The following is a 22,096-nucleotide window of genomic DNA, read 5'->3' as shown; positions in this document are numbered from 1 at the left end:
CCGCTAGGCAGTTGTCATAGCTACTTTTTACTCCTTTCAGGGCTAAGGAATTTGGAGACTGTATTAAAGGGGCACAGGAGTGGGAGCCAACGGCCATATTCTCTTCAACCATGAGTGCACTGTTTGATTTAGTTGGTGTCATAGAGACCCCCTATTTTGGCTGGTGTGGCCACTTTAAGGATTTTTCAGGGTCTGTGCAGTTGGAGGGGACTGTCAGCCTCCCAAGAGCTGTGACAAGGTCTTTTAAGGGTGCTGCATTCCCGGCCTTGGCGTGTGACTGCCTGCATTGAGCTCCAGGGTTAGTTGATGAGTGGCCTGCTGGGAAACACTACATGCCAGGTCAAGAACATGAGAGTCTGGGCTACGTTCTTATAAAAAGCTTGTAGCCAGCAGGTAGTAATAGAGATGGGGCTGATCTAGAAGCTGAGAGCTGAGCCTCCTCTCCCCTCCCTCAATCAGCTGGGGCAAAGTTCACTCTAAATCCAAAGGTCAGAACTGGGACCCATGTCTAAATCCTGGGTCCTTATTCTGAGTAATGGCTTGATCCCCTCCTGCCATTGAAGCTAATGGGAGTTTTGCCATTGACTTTTAACAGGAGCACGATCAAGTCCCTTACTTCAGAAGAAAGCAAAGAATTGACACTGCAGAGAACATCCCTGAGCCCGGAACTGGACTCTCCTGCTCATTTTTCACTTTCCAGGGCAATTAACTCTTTCAAATCTCAGATTAATCCTTCACCTTCCCCCCTTCAAAGTGTGTGTGTGGGGGGGCGGGAGGGAGGAGTTGATGGTGATTATTACACAGCTATGTGGAAAATTTCTGGTCAGGGTGGTTAAACACTGGAATAAATTGCCTAGGGAGGTTGTGGAATCTCCATCACTGGAGATATTTAAGAGCAGGTTAGACAAACAACCATCAGAGATGATCTAGATGGTGCTTGGTCCTGCCGGGAGGGCAGGGGACTGGACTTGATGACCTCTTGAGGTCCCTTCCAGTTCTACTACTCTGATTCTATGACTGTTATGAAGCTCTTGCAGATGCTGCCTCTCCCAGATAGCTTGTGTCAATTAGACATTAAATCATGGCACAGACCCAAGTGTTAACAAGATCCAGCAGCCTTCAGAGAATCCAGAGATTCTTATCTGCCACATAACATGCATGCTGTCATTTACAATGGGAATTATCTCTGGGAGTAATGTTACATTCGCTTGCTACTACAGATGAGCCAAAAAGAGAGCCCTTTGGTCAGCCTGTGACTCCCAGTAGCAGATGGCAGGGAAGACTATTAAATCATTTTATCCCTCCTCACAATTAGCCCCCTAGAGTATAGTTTCTAAGGCTTTGTCCATTCAAACTTTAAATCACTTCAGTGCTGCACAATGCTTCTACAGAAGCACTGCTTACCTGGGTGCAATATAATTAGAGCCCTGCGTGGATACAAAATGTGCATCCGCATCCACATCTATATCTGGAAAAAATGAGCTGTGGGTAGTTGCATCTGCCCATGGATATAAAGTGGATCCCAGCAAATGTGCAGAGTTCTAGATACAAAATTTGTATCCACATCTGCAGCCACAAAGATGAACAGCGGATATCTGCATCCACATCCAAGGATGCGGATACCTGTGGATATATAGCAGATATCCACATATTTGCAGGGCTTTAAATATAATGTGGCTGTGGATATTTTAGGTGTAACTTCTCTGTAACAACCTCCTGCATGGGTTATGAATAGGGTTTGAATCTGAGAACACCGGCTTTTTCCACTTTGGCAACAGGAATTGCTTTGTTAGCTGGTAGCAGTAGTAGACTGTTAGGCTACGTCTAGATTGCATCCCTTTTTCGGAAAAGGGATGCAAATTAGACGTATCGCAATTGCTAATGAAACGGGGATTTAAATCTCCCTCGCTTCATTAGCATAAAAATGGCTGCCGCTTTTTTTCGGCTCGGAGCTTTGCCGGAAAAAAGCTCCAGGCTAGACGTGGATCTTTCGGAAAATAAAGCCTTTTCCGAAAGATCCCTTATCCCTCTTAAAATCCCTCCGAAAAAGGGATGCAATCTAGACGTAGTGTTATTGTCTAATAGAGTAGCCACTAGAGGAGCAAGTGACATCTGTTTTACCATGGCAAAATGTACCTGAGTCTCCACATCAAATGAAATCTCAGGGTAGCTGAGCAATCAGTGCCTCTGAAAATCAGCCCCTCCTGATTCCAGCGTGGCAACATCTAACGTCACTGGATGCTTTAGAACATGTAGGCCCAAATCTTTGTGACATGAAGCTGAGAACATTTGCAGGACAGCACGAAAGGGCAGAAACAAGGCTTTGAAATTCCCCATCTGCAGCAACTATTTTTATATCTCTTCTGGGTCTCTTAACCTGTTCAGGTTGTGCACATAGGAATTCAAGGGCCAAATCTGTATCCAGACTTGACTGTTGAGGCCCCTCTTGGGATAAATTTAGCATGCAGGGTGCTTTTGCATTGGCCTCAACCTGGGATGTGTGTCTCTTCCAGTGGAGGGCAGAGACATGTGAAAGTGGGTAGAGGAAATGGCGCAGCCAGATCAATGCAATGCAGTAATTGTGCTTACTGGAATGGCAAGCAGCCTATGCTATCTCTGCCCATTTGGATACACGGGCCATTTGGCTTCTTCCTCCATTGCTCTGTTGCTCCCCCCTTTACACACACACCTTTATATACAAGAGCTCTACAAGTGAGACAGACAGACAACCCACCATCTTTTACCTGTGTTTATGTGCTGTTTAATAGCAGACATAGTTGGAGCCTGGCGAGCACTTAATAGACGCTCGGACGTAGGGGTAGGTTTCGCCCACGAAGGGATGGACTTATCCAGGTTATTGGGGGCTACACTTAATGTACCTGTTTGTGAAGAGGATGCATGACATTGGAAATTAGTAAAAATGGCTGTGAAGGATCATTGTCATTTTCACTTTTACACACAGTGGTTGGGATTCTGATCCAGGAGAATGATGCCAAATTTGCACGGGTTTAACTGAGATCAGAATCTGGCCCATGTACAATGAAGGACTTGCCTACGTGAACTTTTAATCCCTGGCAAGCTGGGGTGTGAAGCTATCCCACATTACGCTGCTGCAGAGGGTGTACATGTGAATCCTGCTAACATGCTTTGATCTAGTCCCATTTCAAAGCAGAAGAGATCAGAGTGCACTAAGGAATAGTTAGAGTCTGATAGGGGACCTGTGCAGACACGTCTTCACCTGCCGTGCTGGAGATCAATCATCCGGCGCTCAATTTAATGGGTCTAGTTAAGACCTACTAAATCAAACACTGAGCACGGAACTGGTACTCCTTGCAGTCACCAGGAGTAAGGGAAGCAGATGGGAACAATTTCTCGTGTCAACCTCCTCCTGTGTGGATGGCATGGAAATGCAATTTAAGATACATTGACTCCAGCTATGTAATTTACGTAACTAGAGTTGCCTATCTTAATTCCAAGTCCCACTGTATTGTAAACCTGCCCTCAATGTCTAATGTAATTGGGACGAGGAGTCCTGTGGCACCTTATAGACTAACTGAAGTGTAGGAGCATAAGCTTTCGTGGGCAAAGACCCACTTCGTCAGATGCATCTGACGAAGTGGGTCTTTGCCCACGAAAGCTTATGCTCCTACACTTCAGTTAGTTTATAAGGTGCCACAGGACTCCTCGTCGCTTTTGCAGATTCAGACTAACACGGCTACCCCTCTGATACTTAATGTAATTGGGAAATATATAAACACACTGAAACAACAATAGCCCCAATGTTAACATCAATTAAATCATCTGTACCTACTTGGTTAAGCAACACATGACCTGGAGTCATGCTGATGCCATGTATAAGGAATTCAATGGGGTTAGCAAATGGGCATCCCTGCACAGAAGTGTTAGTGGAAGTGGCGAGCACATGGTATAAATGGTTATAGCACATGGTATAAATAAAAATCTTGTCATTGTACGTGGCTCTCCGTTGAGGATTTACGAGAAAAGAGAAGAAAAACAAATTCACCAGTTGAAACATTTCACAGGCTAAGAACCGAGGATATTTCTCATACCCTTCCAGCAGTGTGAGACTGTGGGACAGATGGGTCTGGCATTTCTGCATAGTTCTGAACATGTTTGATGTGAATGAAAGGCACGATTGGCCATGCTGTTGCACCTATGTAAGCCACTTCCCTCTCCCATAACCACTCATCTCAGCCTAGCAGAATAGCTCCTATTTCTTAACACATGATTTCAGGGAGTAATATTTGGTTTTTGGTGTCTCATTTTTACTGCAGTGTCTCATTTTCCCCAGCAAAAATATATTGCTATTACAAACCACTGTTTATATCTTATATGTCTTTATATCTCATAATGCTTTACAGAGCGGGGAAGGGGGGGAACCATCATTATTTCCACTGTACACATGAGGAAACTGAGACATGGGGCAAGTACGTGATTTGCCCATGTTTACTCAGTGGGCCAGTGGAATTAAACTCTCGTATCCCAGCCCAGTGCCCTATGCTGATAACGGTGATGAGTATGAGTAGTACTGGATTCGTCATTAGTTGGCTTTGCAGTGATGAGTGAATAATTAAGAGCCTGACCGATGCCCGTTGAAGTCAGTGGAAAGGCAACCTCTGACATTAATGGGTAGTAGGTCAGGTCCTAACCAGAAACAGATGCCTCCCCACCCCCTTTGGCCCCATGGAAGGCTGGAGAGGAAGGAAGGAAAGAGAGCACTATGGAGGTCCAACGGATGAGGACACTCTATAGGCTACATCTACACTGGCAGCTTCGTGCGCAAAAACTGTTTTGCAGAAGAGTTCTTGCACAAAAAGTCTTCCAAAAGAGCGTGTCTACACTGACGTGCTTTTGTGCAAGAGCGTCTATGGCAATGTGGACGCTCTCTTGCGCAAGAAAGCTCTGATGGCCATTTTAGCCATAGGGGTTTCTTGCACAAGAAATTCATGTTGCCTGTCTACACTGCTCTCTTGCTCAAGAGCTCTTGCGCAAGAGGGTTTATTCCTCATGGGGAGAGGAATAACTCTTCCAGAAGTAGCCCCATTTTCTGACGCTGTACTGTAAACTTACTTGCACAAGTTCGGCAAGTTTTTGCGCTAAAACATCTGTTCTTGCGCAAGAAGCCACCAGTGTAGACGTAACCTATGTGTATGAGAATTCCAGTTCCACATGACCTTGTAACCTCTCCACAGCCATCTCGGAGCCTTTCCCTTAAAATACAGATCCAAGCACAAGCACCAAGATATGTTGCCTTGTTATGCCTTGTCTATACTTACTGTGAAATTGGTGCTGCTGGGATCGATCCCCTTGGGGGTTGATTTAACAGGTCTAATAAAGACCCCCTAAATCAACCACTGATCATACTCCTGTTGACTCCAGCACTCCACTGGATTGTGAAGCATAAAGGGAGTCAACAGGAGAGTTTTTCCCCTTGATTCCCCATAGTAGAGATGCTGTGGTAACTTGAACTAAGATACGTCAACTCCAGCTATGCTATTCATGTAGCTGGAGTTGCATACCTTCGTTCAACATTGCCCCTGGCCTTAGTCTGCATAAGTGACAATGAACCACTGCAAGCTGTTTTTTTCACTGCCAAAAAGAACTTGACAAGTGGGACAGACAGCAACACCCACCTGAGCAGCAGCCTCTTTTCTGGTCTTTTGGCGAATCTGCCAGCATTCTCTCATCTCCTTCAGGATTCTCTATCAACATGGCTGTGAAAGGGGTCACGATATGGTGGTCAAGTGACATCTGTAAGATCGATCTGGTGATGTTCCTTTTCAAAGCAGCAGTGGGGGCCAGGTTTCTGTGTTGAAAAAAAAAATAGAACCCCTTGTTACCAGCTGCGCTGGGCAGCTGCTGTTTAAATCAAGGCTGTGATCTTGTTATTCCTAAGCAGGGAAACAAGAAAGGTAGGAACCAGCTAGGACCAATGTTTCCCTTTAATTTTTCCACCCATGTGCAGAATAAATTTTGTTATGTGCACCAAGGCATGTGCAGATGGGCACCACCAGCAGAAACACATGCTGAAGGTTGTGGGCGCTCTGCTAATCAGCTGGGTGGCATTTGAATCTCATTTCCAACCCGTGCTCAGACTTGATAGACACCACCAGGCCTGCGGCTGGGGGAGGAGGGGAAGGTGGGGCAAAGGGGCGATTGCCCCATGGCCCAGAAATTCAAAGGGGCGTGGTGCTTCCAGACGCCACTAGTGTGGCAGCAGCAGTGTCTGGAATCCCTAGACCTTTGAATTACTACCAGAGCACCGGATGCCACTGCACATGGTTTTGAGGGCTGGGGGAGCATAGGGGGTCGCTGTGGTCTGGGTGGTGCTAAGGGATGACTGTTCTTGACTCCACCCCCTTACACCTAAGGCCCTGTCCCTTCTGGGGGCTCAGAGCAGGGCCCTTCCACACCTGGCCTCAGGGTCTGTGGTGGCTGTCAGCCATGCTGGCCACGATGGACCCAACTGAGAGGCCGAACCAAACCCCAGTGTCTCAATGCCTGCAACTGTAAAGGAGGGGGAGGGTGCAAAAGTTCTGTACCCTTTTTTTTAGAATTTCATTTCTCATTTGTACCATCAAAGGCCTGATCTTGGGAGGTGCTGAGAGCCCCCACATGCCTGTGATGTCTGCCAGACCCGTTGCAGGTCAGCTGGGTTCCTCTCAGACATCCCTACCTCTCCGCCATCAGCTGGTTGATGGTCAGGTAGGCCCACAGCTTCTCCGTGAATTTGGGGTCGGCATGTTCCTCTTTCTTCAGGAATTCATCCAGCCCCTCCACATCCGCCAGGGTCTCCAGGACTATCTCGGCGTTCGCCTAAGCGGTGAATAACAGATATCAGTATCCCAGGGTGAGCCCGGGGAATGACGCAGCCATGTCATCACTCTCCCTAGATCAGGACCCTGACAGACCTGGGGCTCCCATATTAGGATGTGGAGCACCCCGCACTTAGACACCGATTCTGCAAACAGGGATGCCTGTGTCAGCCCGCGTCAGTAGGTGAAGGGGTCTTTGGCACACAGACCTTCTGTGGCTGCGTCATAGCAGATTGAAACAGCAGGGGGCACTCTCCTCACACTTTCCAAGATGAGAGGAGAGCTGTAGGGCTGGGCTACCCCTGCAGATGCTGAGCAGTACACCCATGGGATGGGGGAAGGTAAGGCCCAGGGGCCAGATGCAGCCCCTGGCTTGCCTGGATCTGGCTCCCCCAAGGCTCAGGGCTCCCCTACCCCAGCATTGGGGAGCCCGTGCTGATGCTGTAGCCCCCATTGCCCCACTGTGGGGCTGGAGCACAAAAATCATGCCAGGGAGGATGGTTTGTTTTGGTTCCCACCCCTGGCTGTAGGATAAATCCTGCTTTCTCCTCAGGGCAGCTCTGCCGTGTGAGCAGGGCCAGCTTTGGGGAGCTCATGAAGTGTGAGACCATCCCTTGCACAAGCCGGATCCCAGCCCCAGTGGGGGCATTGGGAAGGCTTGGGGACCATGTTCACAGAGCAGGGCTAGTGCACCCGTCCGCCATCACCTCCCACAGAAGGGGAGCAGCAGGTGCTGTGGAACGGCTCCATGGTGCCTCCATCAGCTCCGGAGGGGGATTGCCCAATAAAGGGGCTGAAAGCCAGGATGTGGCCTACAGTGGGCATCGTTGTGGTACAATGTGTTACTCTCAGGACAGTCCACTGGAGACAGGAATAGTGACAGGACAGCGACCCCCCACAGACACTGGCATAAAGCCCCACACACAGCCCGGGGTCCTGCAGACTGTATGGCCCTTTCCGCCCCTCGTGGGGAGAAGGCTGCGCCCTGGTGCATGGCATGCCCCAATGAGCTGCGAGAAAGGGCGTTCTCCACAGAGCCCGACTCACTGCCGTGGCTGTGATAAGACTCTGCAGGTGCTGCACGTTGTTGGAGTCAACCTTCCCTGCCACCACAATCTCCGACCCTCCGAAGTAGTTATGGAAACTGTTCTGGGTGACGTCTGACACCGATCCCTGAGGATAGTTGATTTCCACTTTCTTGAGGAGAGGGGTGGAGACTTGGTTGTAGAATTTCTGCCAATGGAACAGACAAAGGAGTAAGTCTGGTATATGCGATACAACGCTCGCTGACATGCTACCGCAACAGGTACAGGCGATGGAATCTAGAACCCAAATGGGCAAGACTGCATGTTTTATTTTCCAGGAAATGCACTTATTAGGCCTTGAAATGTCTGTGTATTTACTGATACAGGTTGAACCTCTCCAGTCCAGCACCCTCAGGACTTGACTGGTACCGAACCAGAGAATTTGCCAGACCAGGGGAGGCCAACATTGTCTAGCAGCATTAACAACACTCCCACTGCTTACTGGGCTCTTAGAAGACATTTAGGGGTAAATTAGAGCTAAATAACAGCACAGAACACTGAGAGCCAGGACTGATGGCTGTAAGCAAACTTTATGGGACTGCAGAAACTTGGCCACACCCATGATAAATGGACATCCGGCTAACTAAAATCATGCCGGACCACAGATGTTACTAGACCAGAGAATGCCTGACTAGAAAGGTTCAACCTGTACAGGGCCCAGTAAAATCAATGGAAAGACTCAGGCCCACAGTCTATAACGACAGGCACCTAGTTTTTTCCAGGACCCAGAGGCAGAAGGAAGAGTGAATACTGGTACATATACCAAATACTAAAGCAGGTGTTGAAGTCAATGAATAAGGGCTAGTCAATTTGGACCTTTATTATCTATTGCTTATAGATTTGGGCTCAGACTCTAAACACTTTCCAACTCTGCTAATCAGAATTCAGCCCTCCTGGCTAGATTGTTTCTCTACATCAGTATTTCTTAAACTGTATTTCATGGCACACCAAAGAGAGGTGTGCCTCAGAGAACAGCAGAATTCAAAATGGCTGCCCTTAAAGAGGCAGGCAACCTTTTTTTTTTTTTGCTCAATAACTGTCCCCTGACCCTTCTCCCCCTCCTCCCAATCTGTTTTTTTCCTTGACAAAAAGTCCTTGGTGTTCCTCATAAAAAAAATATTGTTTGGTGTTCCTCAGTCTTAAAAAGTTTAAGAAACACTGCTCTACATAATGAGCTGAAGTAAGATCCTGGATCTGGAAAGTCTGGAATATAGCTTCAGAAACCCCACTTTAGGGGGATTATCTCCAGGAGTGGCTCTTCACTACAGGGAGTTTGAGGATGCTGCAATTGATGCAATGAGTGTCAATTTAGTGTGACTAGTGAAGACCTGCTAAATCAATGGCAGAGTGTTCTCCGATCAACCCCAGTATACTAGCTCTTTGAGAAGAATAAGGTAAGTTGACCGGAGAGTGTCTCCCATTGATGCAGTGCAGAGAAGACGCTAGGGTAGGTCAGCTTAAGCTATGTTGACTCCAGCTACATTATTTACGTTGCTGGAGTATTGTAATGAGGTCAATTTACCCCCTTCTCCCAGTAGTGAAGGCAAACCCTTTGTTATAGAAAGTCTTGGGTTTACAGACATGATACTCTACTGAACTCTTAGGGCTTATCTCTGCTCTCAGTGGGACCTATGTGAATCAAAAGTAACTCTACCACCTTTGAATACGTTATTCCCAATTGCCAGCTGGGAGCAGTTTGTGACCCTCACGGTTGAAGAGGTGGAGGGAAGGAAATGTACCTTCATTTGGGAAGAAGTCTCCTGACTGCCAAAAATCCTCTGTGCCATTCCATGGTTTTCATGAGCAAGCCTCTCCAGGAAATCATAGTCTACATCAAATCCAATCCCAAGAGAGAACAAAGAGACATCTTCCGGTATGTTCTGTTTCACGTTCTTCTGGATCGTAGTCAACTTCAGCTCACCTTCAGGGGAGAGAGTGAATTTCAGTCACCTTCTGAATTGAGAACAAACCCTTCAACCCAACTAAACATTATTCATAAATCCTCAAATAGGATCTAATTCCATATTCCTTGAATATTCCAAACTCTGACTGTCTGTAGCGGGAATGTTGGTTTCTATTCTAACATATGGAGATGAAGAGGGCTGTTCTCACCTCACAGAACTATTGTTTCAGGCTCTCTGCAGACTCAGGGAGACAACATGACACTTCGGTTCATGATTTTAAGGTGCTCTTTGCAATCATGAGGGTCAGGACCATACCTTTTTTTAAAAGAAACTTCAGTTGTGGAGCATCTAGGCAGGGCTGGCCCTACCATGAGGCAAACTGAGGAGGCTGCCTCAGGTGCCAGACTATGAGGGGGCACCACTAGGACCCAGAGTGTAGAAAATTATGTCTGCAGCTGGTACATATGTAGATAGCAGAGCAGTACCATGAGAGGAGTAGAACACGAAGAAGGCAGAATTGAGACCTTTCAAAGTTTTGGCCCAAGCGAGGGGCCATGGGGGCATTGTTTGAGCTCCCCACCTCAGATGCCAAAATGTTGTGGGACAGCCCTAGGGTGGGTTTTGAGATGATTTCTGTAGTTGGGACCTGATACAAACCCCACTGAACTTAATTTGCTTTTTGCTTTGTTCTTCATATTTGTGGGGCAGTTCCTGGAATGGAGTAGCTTTTTGTGGACCAGCCGTCACTGTGTGGACTGAGATCTCTGGAAGAGAGGCTTCCTTCTGTGATGGTTGTAACCATCTCTGTTCCAGGACTGGTGTATGTATGTAAATAAAGCACATTATCCTTAGGATAACCCATCTCCGTGACACTTATTTCTCATGGACTAAGAAGCCAACCTGAATATCCCCAGAATTCTGCTACCACCTGGCAGAGAGGTAACATTTTGTCTGACGCAAGACATGCTGGGTCAAAAGAAGGGGAAATAGTATGTTCTTAGCTTACGTATAGAGTGTCCATGTGCTGGTTGTGTTTCTTAAGCCAATTCAACTGGCCTTTCATTTCACCTAATGCAAGATCCTTACCTACCGTAGGGTCGCCATCTGACACCAATACTATCATGGAGACAGAGTTAGGGTCCAACATTTTCAAGTTGCTGGCTTCCTTTAGAATGAATATTGCTCGAAGAAGAGCTTCGTTGATGTTTGTGCCTGGTAAAGAAGCAATACAATGAGCAAGTTTGCTATGCAGCATTCCCTCTTGAAATAAAGGCTCAGTGCTAAGAAAAGAACACATAGGAACACATGACTGGAAGGGACCAATCGAATCTCGTGCCTGGCCATTGTTGGCAACCCTTTCATAGAATCCCATCCAATAACTTTTCAAGCTCCATCTTCAGACTCTTTGGTTGTTTGACCTCACTGCTCCTATTGATATTAGACACCTTCTTCTCATGACCATTTTAAATGTATTCATGGGCAGTTTATCCCCATTTGTTCTTGCACCAACACTGTCTTTTCATTTGTATGTCGCTTATTCCTCCGGGATGTTTATGCCCCTCAAGTATTTAAAGACAAGCATCATATCCCCCCTGAGCTTGCTGCCTGTAAAAAGACCCTCCATTCCCCTGATCATCCTAGCAGCCCTTCTGTGCATCTGTTCCAGTTTGAACAACCCTTTCTTGAACCCAGGTGATCAGGTTCCTGAGGCTCAGAGCAGACTTGCAGAACAAGACAAGACAGAAGACACCACCAGAGGGTGAGTGTCAACTGCTGGAGCTAATTCTTGGGAGGTGCTGATCATGGTGAGTGAAACTTGTGTCAAGGATTTAGGTGCCTACATACCTGTAAGGATCTGGGCCCAAGTCCAGTGATGCCAGGGGGACAGAGAGATAGTATGGGGGTTGTTTACTAATCTCCCAATCTATGGGGTGGGCCCACAGACGGAACACCTGGCTTTTCCCAACCAAACGATCAGGGGGCTCTGTGAAGATGTCTTTCATTTTGTCCCCTTCCCCAGGTCTCTTTTCCTTGCTGCATGAGCAGGAAATTGGCTCTTTTGTGAACAGTACTTTGTTTTTCTGTCTGAGGGATTTATCCTTATACTACCTAAGTGCTGAAAGTACCTCGCTATCACACCCACGTACCCCCGGTGGGATGAATCTCCTGGATGTACTTCTTAGCATCCTCTGTCTGCGACGGGGTGGCTGCAACTAAATCATCTCTCCAGGAGCGAACATTGTGGTTGAAGTCAACAATAGAAAACTGGTCCTCAGGGCGGAGATCACCCAATATGGTTTTCATTGCCTCAACTGTCTGAGATAGGAAATGGCCACAAGAATAGGCATGTTTAGTTCTTTCCATTTGAAGAGTGAGTAGTAAACTAAACACACAACAGCCTGAGTCATGGACCCAAACTGGAATTTTTAAGAGGCTGTCTCTCAGCCAAAGCCATTCTTACCTATATGCCGAATACACAGTTGCGCAGGGCACCTGAAAATTTGAGGCATCACTGAGTCTTGTGCTAAGTCTAGACTGCCAGGTTCAATCGGAAAAAGAAACACAACTTGCGGTACGCAAATTGCGTATCTTTTCCCGCTTGACTGTCGAAAGAGGCTTTTCTGAAATTTGGCACATCTACATGGTGCCAAGTTTCGGAAAAATATGCTCTTTCGACACATCCCTTATGCCTCGCAGAACAAGGCTTACAGGGATGGCGAAAGAGCACGTATGCTTTTTCGAAAAAAAAATCGGAAAAGCGGAAGCGTTCCTCCGGTATCCTGGAAAAGCAATGCAGTCTAGACATAGCCTTAATGTCCCCCTTTCCCTCCCCACCTCTTCTTCTCCCAAATCTGTGGCTCTGCTTCCTCCCAAGAGGATCTAGTTAACTTGAAAGTGAAAAAACCTGCCAGACCTCTTAGCAGAACACTGAACCTGTGAAAGAGCCATTCCAGTGCAAATGAAGCCACTTAACAGGCATTTGCCAACACCAGGTATATCGTGTCAGTTTCTGAATTTACCGTGTTAGTCGACAGGACCTTTGTTTACAATTTGTTTGAAAAATATTTCATGAATGTGTTGCTGAAGATTATAAAACCACATCTGTATAAAATCTCCCTTCTCCCCCCATCTGCCATTGGGCCGTGGGCACCAGTTTAATAGTACTGGGTAGGACCTCATACATCTCAAGGATGGCCCAGCTCACAGCCTGCTTCCTCTGTACTGTAGGACAACTACGTAAAATTGCAGAATCCAGATAAAGAGTCTGCAAACCCCAACCTTGTTCTCCTCAACCCATCCCCACTTTTCTCATGAAAGGGAGACGCCGTGAGTGGAGAGGACCTTGCTCTGGAAACTGAGTTGTGTTGATCCTGGAAATGAGAGTTGTATTTCTAGCTCTGTCATGACCTGCCGTCCGATGCTGGGGAAGTCACAACCCCTCTCTGTATCTCTGTGTCCCCATCTATAATAAGTGGGAATGAGGTTAGTCACTCTCCTTTGCAAAGGGCCTGGAGGGCTGTGCCATTTCAGAACTCAGTAGGATTCTAATGACCTTGCTCCTTTCTTAAAACATTTTAAGGAGAGTAAATATGGTGGGTCAAATCCTGAAGTCCTCTATTCAGGCAATTGCTCAGTGATGCTTTTGACAGGACCTAAAGTTGCAACTCAGCGATTTTCAGCACGGGCAAGAGCACAGTATGTGGCAGTCACGCAAGCAACAGCTACATGTACGGGAGAGCACAAAGGCAGGACCTGATGTTTGCACAGATCAGGAACTTACTTGTTTCATTTTCAATCCCCACATGGAGCCACTGACATCGATAACAAATAAAATGTTTTTGGGCAGTGGGTCCAGATTCTCAGGAGCAAAGTAGTGAATGAAATAGCCATTAAAAATCTGCAAAATACAAAGGGCGGTAACGTGAACTCCTGTAAAGATTCCACAAGGCATAAGACAGTAAATGGAGTGGAAGGTTTTAGCCCTTTTTATGGGACATCTTTTTCTTTCATTCTAGGTCATATTCATCACTAACTCCGCATTTGTATTGCACCCATCACCGTAATGCAGTGTCTGAGCTCCACTGACTTTGAGGGAGAGCAGAAATTGGCTCTAAACAGTGTTCCCTGTAATCTGTGTGCTTGTGCAGCCACTCAGGAGAGAGTCATATGCTGCCTAGCTAATCAGCATAGTGCCCACAGCTAGGTTTTTTTGGTCTCTACTGGTGGTGCACATTCACATATGCCTTAGTGCACATACAATTATTCCACACATAGATGGAAAAAATCACACATGGATTGAAAAGATTAGAGGGAACATTGGCTCTGAGGACTCACTTGTTTTGCAGAACACCCCTACTCTGGAATGGGAGAGAAGGAGAGGGTTTAAAAGAGCTATATCATATATAGTGACTCAACCCTGCAACCTTACTCCATGCCAACATGCTGCTAACGAAGTGCTGGTTTGCCTTCTTGCAACTTCTGACCCTGTTCCTTTGGAGTTGGTTTTAAATCAGTACCCTATACAGGGCTGGGGAGCACTGTGATGTGAGAGACACTGGCTTTTGGACAAGACAGGAAACTGGTCCTGACCACTTGTTGTATTCTACCTGCCTAAAATCCCCCTGCTGCTTCAGTGATTCTTGATCACTTCTGTCATTCAGACACACCGTGATTTGTCCCACTGCAGTGGAACGCAGAAAGAGTCTCAGAGATAGATCATGGATGTTCTGCTGCTGCGGCAACGCTTATGTTCTGGCGTTTAATTTTGGGTAAGACCAGTATTTGAATTACAGGGAAGGTTGGAGAGATGGAGCTGGGTCCCTTTTTTGTTTTTAGGGACTACCTGACTTCTGCCTTATAGTCCCCTTACTTCTCACTGCTACTTAAATTAAAGTGCTTGACATCCAGGTTACTTCCCACCAAACTTTTGCCACTGTGTAAGGGTGCATCTCCACAGCAGGGCTTAACTCGAAATAAGCTACGCAAATGGAGCTACATCAACTGCGTAGCTTATTTCAAAACAGCTTATTTCGAAATTGGGAGCATCTACACAGCACTTATTTTGAAATTGAGCACTCTTCCCCTGACTTCCCTTGCTCCTCCTACAATGAGGGTTACAGCAATTGGAATAAGAAGTCCTCCGGCTTGACATTATTTCGAAATAACTGCCTGCTCTGTAGAGGCAGATTACGTTATTTCGAAATAACACTCGTTATTTCAAAATAATGTTGCTGTGTAGATGTACCCCAAGAGAGCAACATATGGTAACTGAATAAACTTACTTCTAGTTCTCCAGCTTTGGGTTCTCTTTGCACATCGTACATGACCACAAAATTCCCATCTACAGCTGTAGCAGAACAAGTGGGGCATTTTCGTTGCTGAGCCACTGTTGGTTTGAAGGACACATGGGCCTAGATGTGGAAAGTGAAAAAGGAGACTCCATTACAAAGCCAACCACCCATTCCACAGCTACCATATCATTTTGAGAGACTAATTATGAATGAGTCCTGCTAGAAGCAAGGGATTAGACTTTCGGATCCAGGGGACACAGGATTTCACTGACCACGTTAGCACCTTTTGAAGTAAAACAGAGAGGGATTTTTGTTGCGCCAAAGCAAACATTGCTCGTTGGTGTTCGTCTCTCAGTTTCTTCATTGATAGCAGCTCTGTATGCAAACACAGAATCATCTCCCTGTTTTACAAACAGAGCTGAGGAAACTGTCTGTAATGAAGAATTCATTGGATAAATGTAGCTCTTTTTCTCTGTTTGCAAGGGAAAAAATATTCGCATGGCATGCCTGATTTCTCACAATGTCCATGATTTCCATGATAACAATTTCCATGAATTTGTTAATTGTAATTGTTTACAACCATGCCAATTCGGCCCAAGGTTCCACCCCTTTTGGAAGGGTGAACCCACCCCCCCACCTTGTCCAGCGGCCTCGGCTCTGAGTTACATGTAGTTCATTCTATCACCTGATCCTTCGATCTAATCTGGTTTATTCAGCTGCATTCCACATAGGGAATAAGCACTTTTCATATAAAATCAATAGCAACAGCAAAGTTACCGGTGAACTTGATGGAGTAGCTGGCATGTCTCTCTTTTCAGGCATTGTATAGGGTCTTATCACCAATTGTTGTCTGCCTTTTGAATGATGGACCATGGAAGGCATGTATTATAATGACAGATCCCAGCGGGTGTGGGGAGAATCTTACCTCCTGCGAGAGAAAATGTTGTACACCTACAGTTTCTTGGTGTCAGCTACGGCTTTGTCCATTACCTTTTTCTCTCCCTTAGAGATAGTGGTGATTCCTGCGAAGTGATCTCCTAGCGAGTTAGGAACATGCACGTAACGAAGTCCCTGAGGCTCAATAATGCGGACGTCCACCTGCAGGCAAGAGTGGAGGATAGTAAGCATGGAGTCTCACTAGTGATGTGCCGAGATCTCAGGAGCATGCCTGTGCTCCCCAAAACACACCTGCCACAGCACCAGGCTTCAGAGGGTTGTCATGGGAACAGAGCCAATTTTAGCCAGGGGTCCAAGTGTAACCCACATGCCTAATGAGGTTTGCTCTCCCATGTAGTGGCACTTACACTATATGTTGGGTAGGTATTTGTGTGGTGTTATATATATATATATATATACACACACATACACACACACGCATGACCACCACAAGGTGGATTTGAGCATAGGACCTCAGGAACTCCATATAGGAGCCTCTATAGCTTGAGCTATAAAGCCAGCTGGCTCTCAGCTTAGATTCTTATCTCTCACTGTAAGTGGTCTAAGTGCCACTACACGGGACAGTGCACCTCACTAGGGCTACGTTTACACGGCTGGCTTTGCCGGCAGCGCCTATGCAAATGAAGCATGGATTAGCATAATTTAATTGCACTTCAATTGCAGAATTTATTCAAGCTGTTTGTGCGCAAGGGGTTTTTGGTGCAAAAACAAGCAGTGTGGACTTTTTTGTGTGTGCAAAAACCCTGTGTAGACAGCTGGCAGTGTAGACAAAGCCTAGGTGCGTGGGTTACACAAGCAATGGTTAGTATGGATCAAAACAGCAGGGGGAGCTCTCACACCAATATGGAGCACGGGGGGGGGGGGGGGCAGATATACTGATCTCCTACCTCATGCCTGGGAATGGATTGGAAGCACTTTGTCTGGTGTTAACAGAGTAAAGAGGGGGCAGCTCCCTTCTGTTCGCCCCTCCCTTTAATCCCTAGATTCAAGCTGCCTGTAGGGCATATTGGACAGCGTGTTGCTTTAGTCTCTGGTTCCCCAAACAGCCCTAGGTACAGGGCAGAAGACATTTTCTGCAACTCTTCCCCCTCTTCCCCCCCACTCCTCTCATTCCTCCGAGCAGAACAAAGACTGGCCAGTCAGCAAAGCAAAAATAAAGAAAGCGAAAAGGCTGGGCAATCAGGAAAGCCCTGAGTAACACGGTGTCACCCTGACTGCCCACCCCTAGAGCCAGCCAGGGGGTGCCAAGGGAAGACCGACTGGCAAGTTGTCTCCCCAGTTCCTAGGAGCTGTCTGCTCCTGGGGTCAGAGGTAGGTGGAGACTGGACAAGGAGCTGCCTTTTCCTCCTCCAGGTGTGTGGGGATACTGGCTTTCCTCTCTAAGCCCAACCGTGGAACTAGAATGTCAGTGGAGTCCTGCTTGGTTCTCCTGGGTGGGAGATCAGGCAGTGAGTCAACCCAGCCGTGTGAAAGCAGGATTCAAGGTAGCAATCAGTGGGAACACGCCTAGGTGCCCAGCGAGCACAAAGCAGCCCCAGCTCTGCAAAATGGGAACACAAGCCATGAGCGTTCACTTAGGGCCTGAGCCGAAGCCCAATAAAGTCAATGGAAAGTTGTCTGATGCCAAAATCTTGCCTGCTTTTGTAGGTTACCTCACTCTGGAATTGGGGATGGGAATATTTTGAAAGGGGCCACCATACAAATTAGGGGTGAATCCGGCCTCTCTCACTCTCATGAGTCACCCTTATTGACTTAAGTGGGCCCACTCACGAGAGAAAGGCCCTACAGCTGTATATTCACGTGCAGGAGAGCACACTGCACAGACTGTATTAATACAAGAATACAACCAGCTATGTGCTACGTGCAGTGCTGTGGGTGAGAAGGAACACAGAACCCTGTAGTCCGTAACTCTCCTGTACCTCTAGATGCTTTGCTAGTCTTCCAGGCTGCAGAGGGATAATATACTCATACGATCCCAGTTTCCTCCTAATTGCTTCTTGGTAATGAATTTCAAACTGGACTTTCATTCCTCCGGGCACGTTCAGTTCAGCTTTGAAGTTTTCTGTGTCAAGGGCGCTGCTCCTGAAGGAGTTAGCAAAATACAAAGCTGTATCTCTATGCAGCGAGCACCTCACCATGAAAACTCACCTGGTACCCACTTCACAGATAAACACCTGCTTTTCATTAAAGGCCCGTGTCTGTAAAGTACAGGGAGACCTAATAGCTGAATTGGGCCTTAAATTTGGCCTATACAAGGGAATCACATTACATATCAACTCAATGAGGTGTTGGCAATTTAAGGGCAGAAATATGAGAGCCCTCGACAAATTAAGAAGAGAAAAACATCTGTCAGGGATGGTCTAGATATCTATATAAATACAAGGAAAAAAAGTACAGTTGCATAATACAGAAGAGAAATCTTTGTACCTTACTATTCCAGCAGCTTTGCCCTTGGCCCTGGCCTGAGCGTATTGTTGTCTGGCTGCAGATCTTTCTCTAATAGAACTAGTAAACGTTATTCCATTTATGTTCCTAAGAAAGGGAAACCCAGACAGATCATCACATAGACAGATCATTACACAGGTTCTTTATTTCAGCAAAAGATCAAATTGAATCAAGCCCGTTCCTAATCCAGTGGAATCTTTTACTTAAAAAAATCTTGGGAAAATACAATTTTATCTACAAATTATAGACACTTTCCCTGTTACCCTTCCAGCATCTTATTTGATTATAGAAATTATTACAGCACTGTGGCTATAGCTGCCTGCTACTTACATAGTAAAGTTGTGAATGAAGGCTCCTTTGGGAATCTGCACATCAAACACCAAATTTTGGGAATGCTTAGCTTTATTTTCCACTTTGCTTTGGATCATGGTGTTGACCAAACGGGACGTTATGGTGGACCGAACTTTGTAGCTATAAATACTTATCTTGTCGTCGCCCTCTACCTGCAAAGGAGAAGAGAACTTGAAAATTTGGGGTGGAGATACAAAGGGTATGTTTTGCATGGAGGGACAGTTCAATCCAGGCTGATAATCACAGTGGTTGTGTTTAGCTAGAATTACAAAATGGGCCCTCAATGGAACATCAGATCCTGTAGACCTCTGACATTTGAGGTAAGGTCATAAGAACGTAAGAAAGGTCATATTGGGTCAGACAGTGGCCAATGCGAGGTGCCTCCAGAGGGAATAAAAAGAAAAGTGAATCATCAAGTGATCAATCCTCTGTCACCCATTCCCAGCTTCTGGCAAACAGAGTCTGGGGACGCCGCTCCTATCCATCCTGGCTAATAACTGTTGATGGAGCTAACCTCCATGAATTTATCTAGCTCTTTTTTGAACTCTAACAGAGAGTACTGTAATATATTGACCTAGTAGCTGTGCTCCTATTGCATGGCAGTAGTTGATGCTCTGTAACCTATGGTTTGCTAGTATCTAAAGTTCTTTTGCTTAAGCAGGAGACAGCTGACTGTCTGGTTCTGGATGTCCCAGGTTCAATCCTAGCCACTGATCACTGTGTCCAGGACTTCATCTATATTCTAAGCCTGGTTTGGTTAAACTGGATCAAACTCCATGTGGAGACTCTCATTTCAATCTAGAGTTCAGTTCACCTCAGCTTTAGCCTCCACCTAATCAAACCAAAATAAGCCTGGTTTAAACAGAGCTAAAGCCACATCTGCACTTACTGGAGGATCGACGCTCTAGCAATCGATCTTCTGGGGTTTGATTTAGCAGGTCTAGTAAAGACCTGCTAAACTGAATGCTGAGGGTGCCCCGGTTAGCACCAATACTCCTTGCTGTTACGAGGAGTTAAAGTAAACCAATGGGAGCATTTCTCTCAATGACCTCTCACTGTGGCAACGATGCCAAGCTCTGTTTAAGGCACGTCGACTCCAGCTATGTCATTTACGTAGCTGGAGTTGTGTAGCTTCAGCTGACCTTCCCCCCACAGTGTAGACCTGGCCAAAGAACCTTGCAGCCTTTTGTTCTGGTTTAACTGAACTGGTTTAGAATCACTCCTTTAATGTAAAACAATTCAGCTCTGTGAGAGGACAAGCCCCGTGTGCATTTCACTAACACTGCACAGAGGGAGGCTTAGTGGTTATGGGTCTTCTGGAAGAGTGTGTTTCAGAGACAGACTTAAATAACAGTGGGAGGAGCCCTGGCAGGCCAGGTCAGATGTGAAATCCACCATGGTAGAATAGCATGATTTACCATAAAGTTCATAAAAATATTGCCTTTGGGAGGAAGGGAGAGCATGTTTTCTGTTCATTTTTTGGCTTGGTCCTACATTGGTACAATACATACATCACAGGATCTTATACCAATCCCTTGAACAGCATTGTGCAAGCTGCTAGCTGTTTGAAGAAAACAGGTTAATACCCGCTCAGTGATACAAGCAAGGCATTGAACAAACAGCGGAATTGATTTTCAGATAATGGTTAACAGGAAAATCATTCTGTCATCATTGTTTTTTCCAAAAGAAAACTCACCGACTCTCCAGAGTCCTCATCATTTAATGTGCTCCTCTGAGAAGGAAAGAAATAAAGAGTGAGATTTCTGCAAGCTTAAGAATGACAAGTCTGGTGGTCACAAATTAGCTATTTAAGGCATCAGACAGCAAATTGTCCATATATTGTTTCACAAGATGATCAAAATCAATGAGAGTCACTGGATTTAATTCTTAGTGTCCTTCTCTTTGCTTTATTCCTTGCTTGTAAAGAGAAACTTCTCAAAAAGTCCCTGTAGCCCAGACTTTCAAAGTATCTTTGATTTCAAGTATCTTTGAGAAATTGGGCTGAAGGGATTTAGACTAAAAAGTCCCATTGGACATCACTGACAATCTGGCTCTGAAACCTAGGTAATTTTGAAAGAAAGGTAGGGTTGGTTGAAAAATTTCTTTTGAAACTAGTTTTCTGTTTCAAAATCCTTTTGATAAAAGGATTGTGTGTGTGTGTGTGTGTGTGTGTACGCGTGCATGCGTGTGTGAAAAGGGTCTGCTTTCTGCGGAAATGTTTGAGTTTTTGTAAAGCTTTCTGGCCACAAGCCAGATCTTTTGCCCCCAAGCCAAAACTTTTTCAGGGAAAAAAGACGTGAAAACATAAAGTTTTCTACCAAAAGTTCTCAGTTTTCATTTTTTTTCTCTGAAAAATTGAAACTTTCCATGAAAAATGTAAACAAAAAATGATTTTTGTTGCTGTTTACATGGATTAGTTTTCATCAAAAAATTATGCAGAAAAAATAGTTCTGCCCTGCACTACTATTTAAGCCTTACAAGGAATTAAAAATATTGTAGTCATTAATAAGCTATTTTTTTACAGCCATATGAATATCCCTGTTTGCAATTTATGTCAAACTATAGCAACATCCTGTGGCCAGTTTGGCCATAGCTCTTGACCCTCTAATCAATTAAACCCATATGAGTTGGCTCCTTAAATGCGGCAAAGACCCACACATAGACAGCAAGACCATAGAAGAAGCTTACAATGATGGGTGGTTCTTTTCCTAAAGTTTGGTATCAATTTAGGTAAGTTTAAGCGAAGGTGATTTATGCGTGGGTAACTACAGAATTATGGGCACTGCGGGTAAGTCATGTATAGGAGAGGTGACATACCTCAGAAAGAGATCCTATGAAGAGCCATATGTTGGGTGACTCACCATTTCACTGAGCATAAACACGACCCCAGTTTATATTTGGAAATGCTATGAAGATGGTTTAGATACACTTAATCTTGCCCTTGTGTTGGGAGGCTGGATTAGATGGTTTCTTGAGGTTCTCATCCAGGCCTACATTGCTGTCATTCAAGGAGTAGATAGAAATGGGCCCAGGCTGGACCATTCAGATCCAGATTTCAATTCTCCCAAAGTCTGGTGACATCTGGATCTGGAACTTTGGATTTATCCCATTGAAAGGAGAGTGAGCATGTGCAACAGTTGTAGCTGGGTTATATTTGGAACACCTCATAGTGCCAGGAGCTAGGTGTAGTTCAGTGGTTTACTGGATCCAGTGTTTAGTTTGTTCAA

At 45.7% G+C, this 22,096-nt stretch overlaps 1 protein-coding gene across 1 annotated transcript in view; it reads right to left on the bottom strand.

The window, feature by feature from the left end:
* The window catches only part of ITIH2 (inter-alpha-trypsin inhibitor heavy chain 2), a 38,414-nt gene that overhangs the window by 8,602 nt on the left and 7,716 nt on the right, over positions 1-22,096 (bottom strand). Inside the window, exons 3-16 of the mRNA XM_006130632.4 lie at positions 20,566-20,601; positions 18,849-19,021; positions 18,501-18,605; positions 17,993-18,155; positions 16,107-16,214; positions 15,108-15,236; positions 13,607-13,723; positions 11,973-12,141; positions 10,912-11,037; positions 9,661-9,842; positions 7,884-8,069; positions 6,698-6,837; positions 5,655-5,827; positions 2,745-2,879 (exon numbers count right to left, since the gene is read on the bottom strand). Of these exons, the coding sequence (XP_006130694.2) occupies positions 2,745-2,879; positions 5,655-5,827; positions 6,698-6,837; positions 7,884-8,069; positions 9,661-9,842; positions 10,912-11,037; positions 11,973-12,141; positions 13,607-13,723; positions 15,108-15,236; positions 16,107-16,214; positions 17,993-18,155; positions 18,501-18,605; positions 18,849-19,021; positions 20,566-20,601 (1,942 nt within the window). The remainder of the gene's footprint in view (positions 1-2,744; positions 2,880-5,654; positions 5,828-6,697; positions 6,838-7,883; positions 8,070-9,660; positions 9,843-10,911; positions 11,038-11,972; positions 12,142-13,606; positions 13,724-15,107; positions 15,237-16,106; positions 16,215-17,992; positions 18,156-18,500; positions 18,606-18,848; positions 19,022-20,565; positions 20,602-22,096) is intronic.

Source organism: Pelodiscus sinensis, chromosome 1, assembly GCF_049634645.1.
Source record: "Pelodiscus sinensis isolate JC-2024 chromosome 1, ASM4963464v1, whole genome shotgun sequence".
In the NCBI taxonomy this organism is placed as follows: Eukaryota; Metazoa; Chordata; order Testudines; family Trionychidae; genus Pelodiscus; species Pelodiscus sinensis.
The sequence above is the reverse complement of the archived record's forward strand: the minus strand, read 5'-3'. Positions and strand labels throughout refer to the sequence as shown.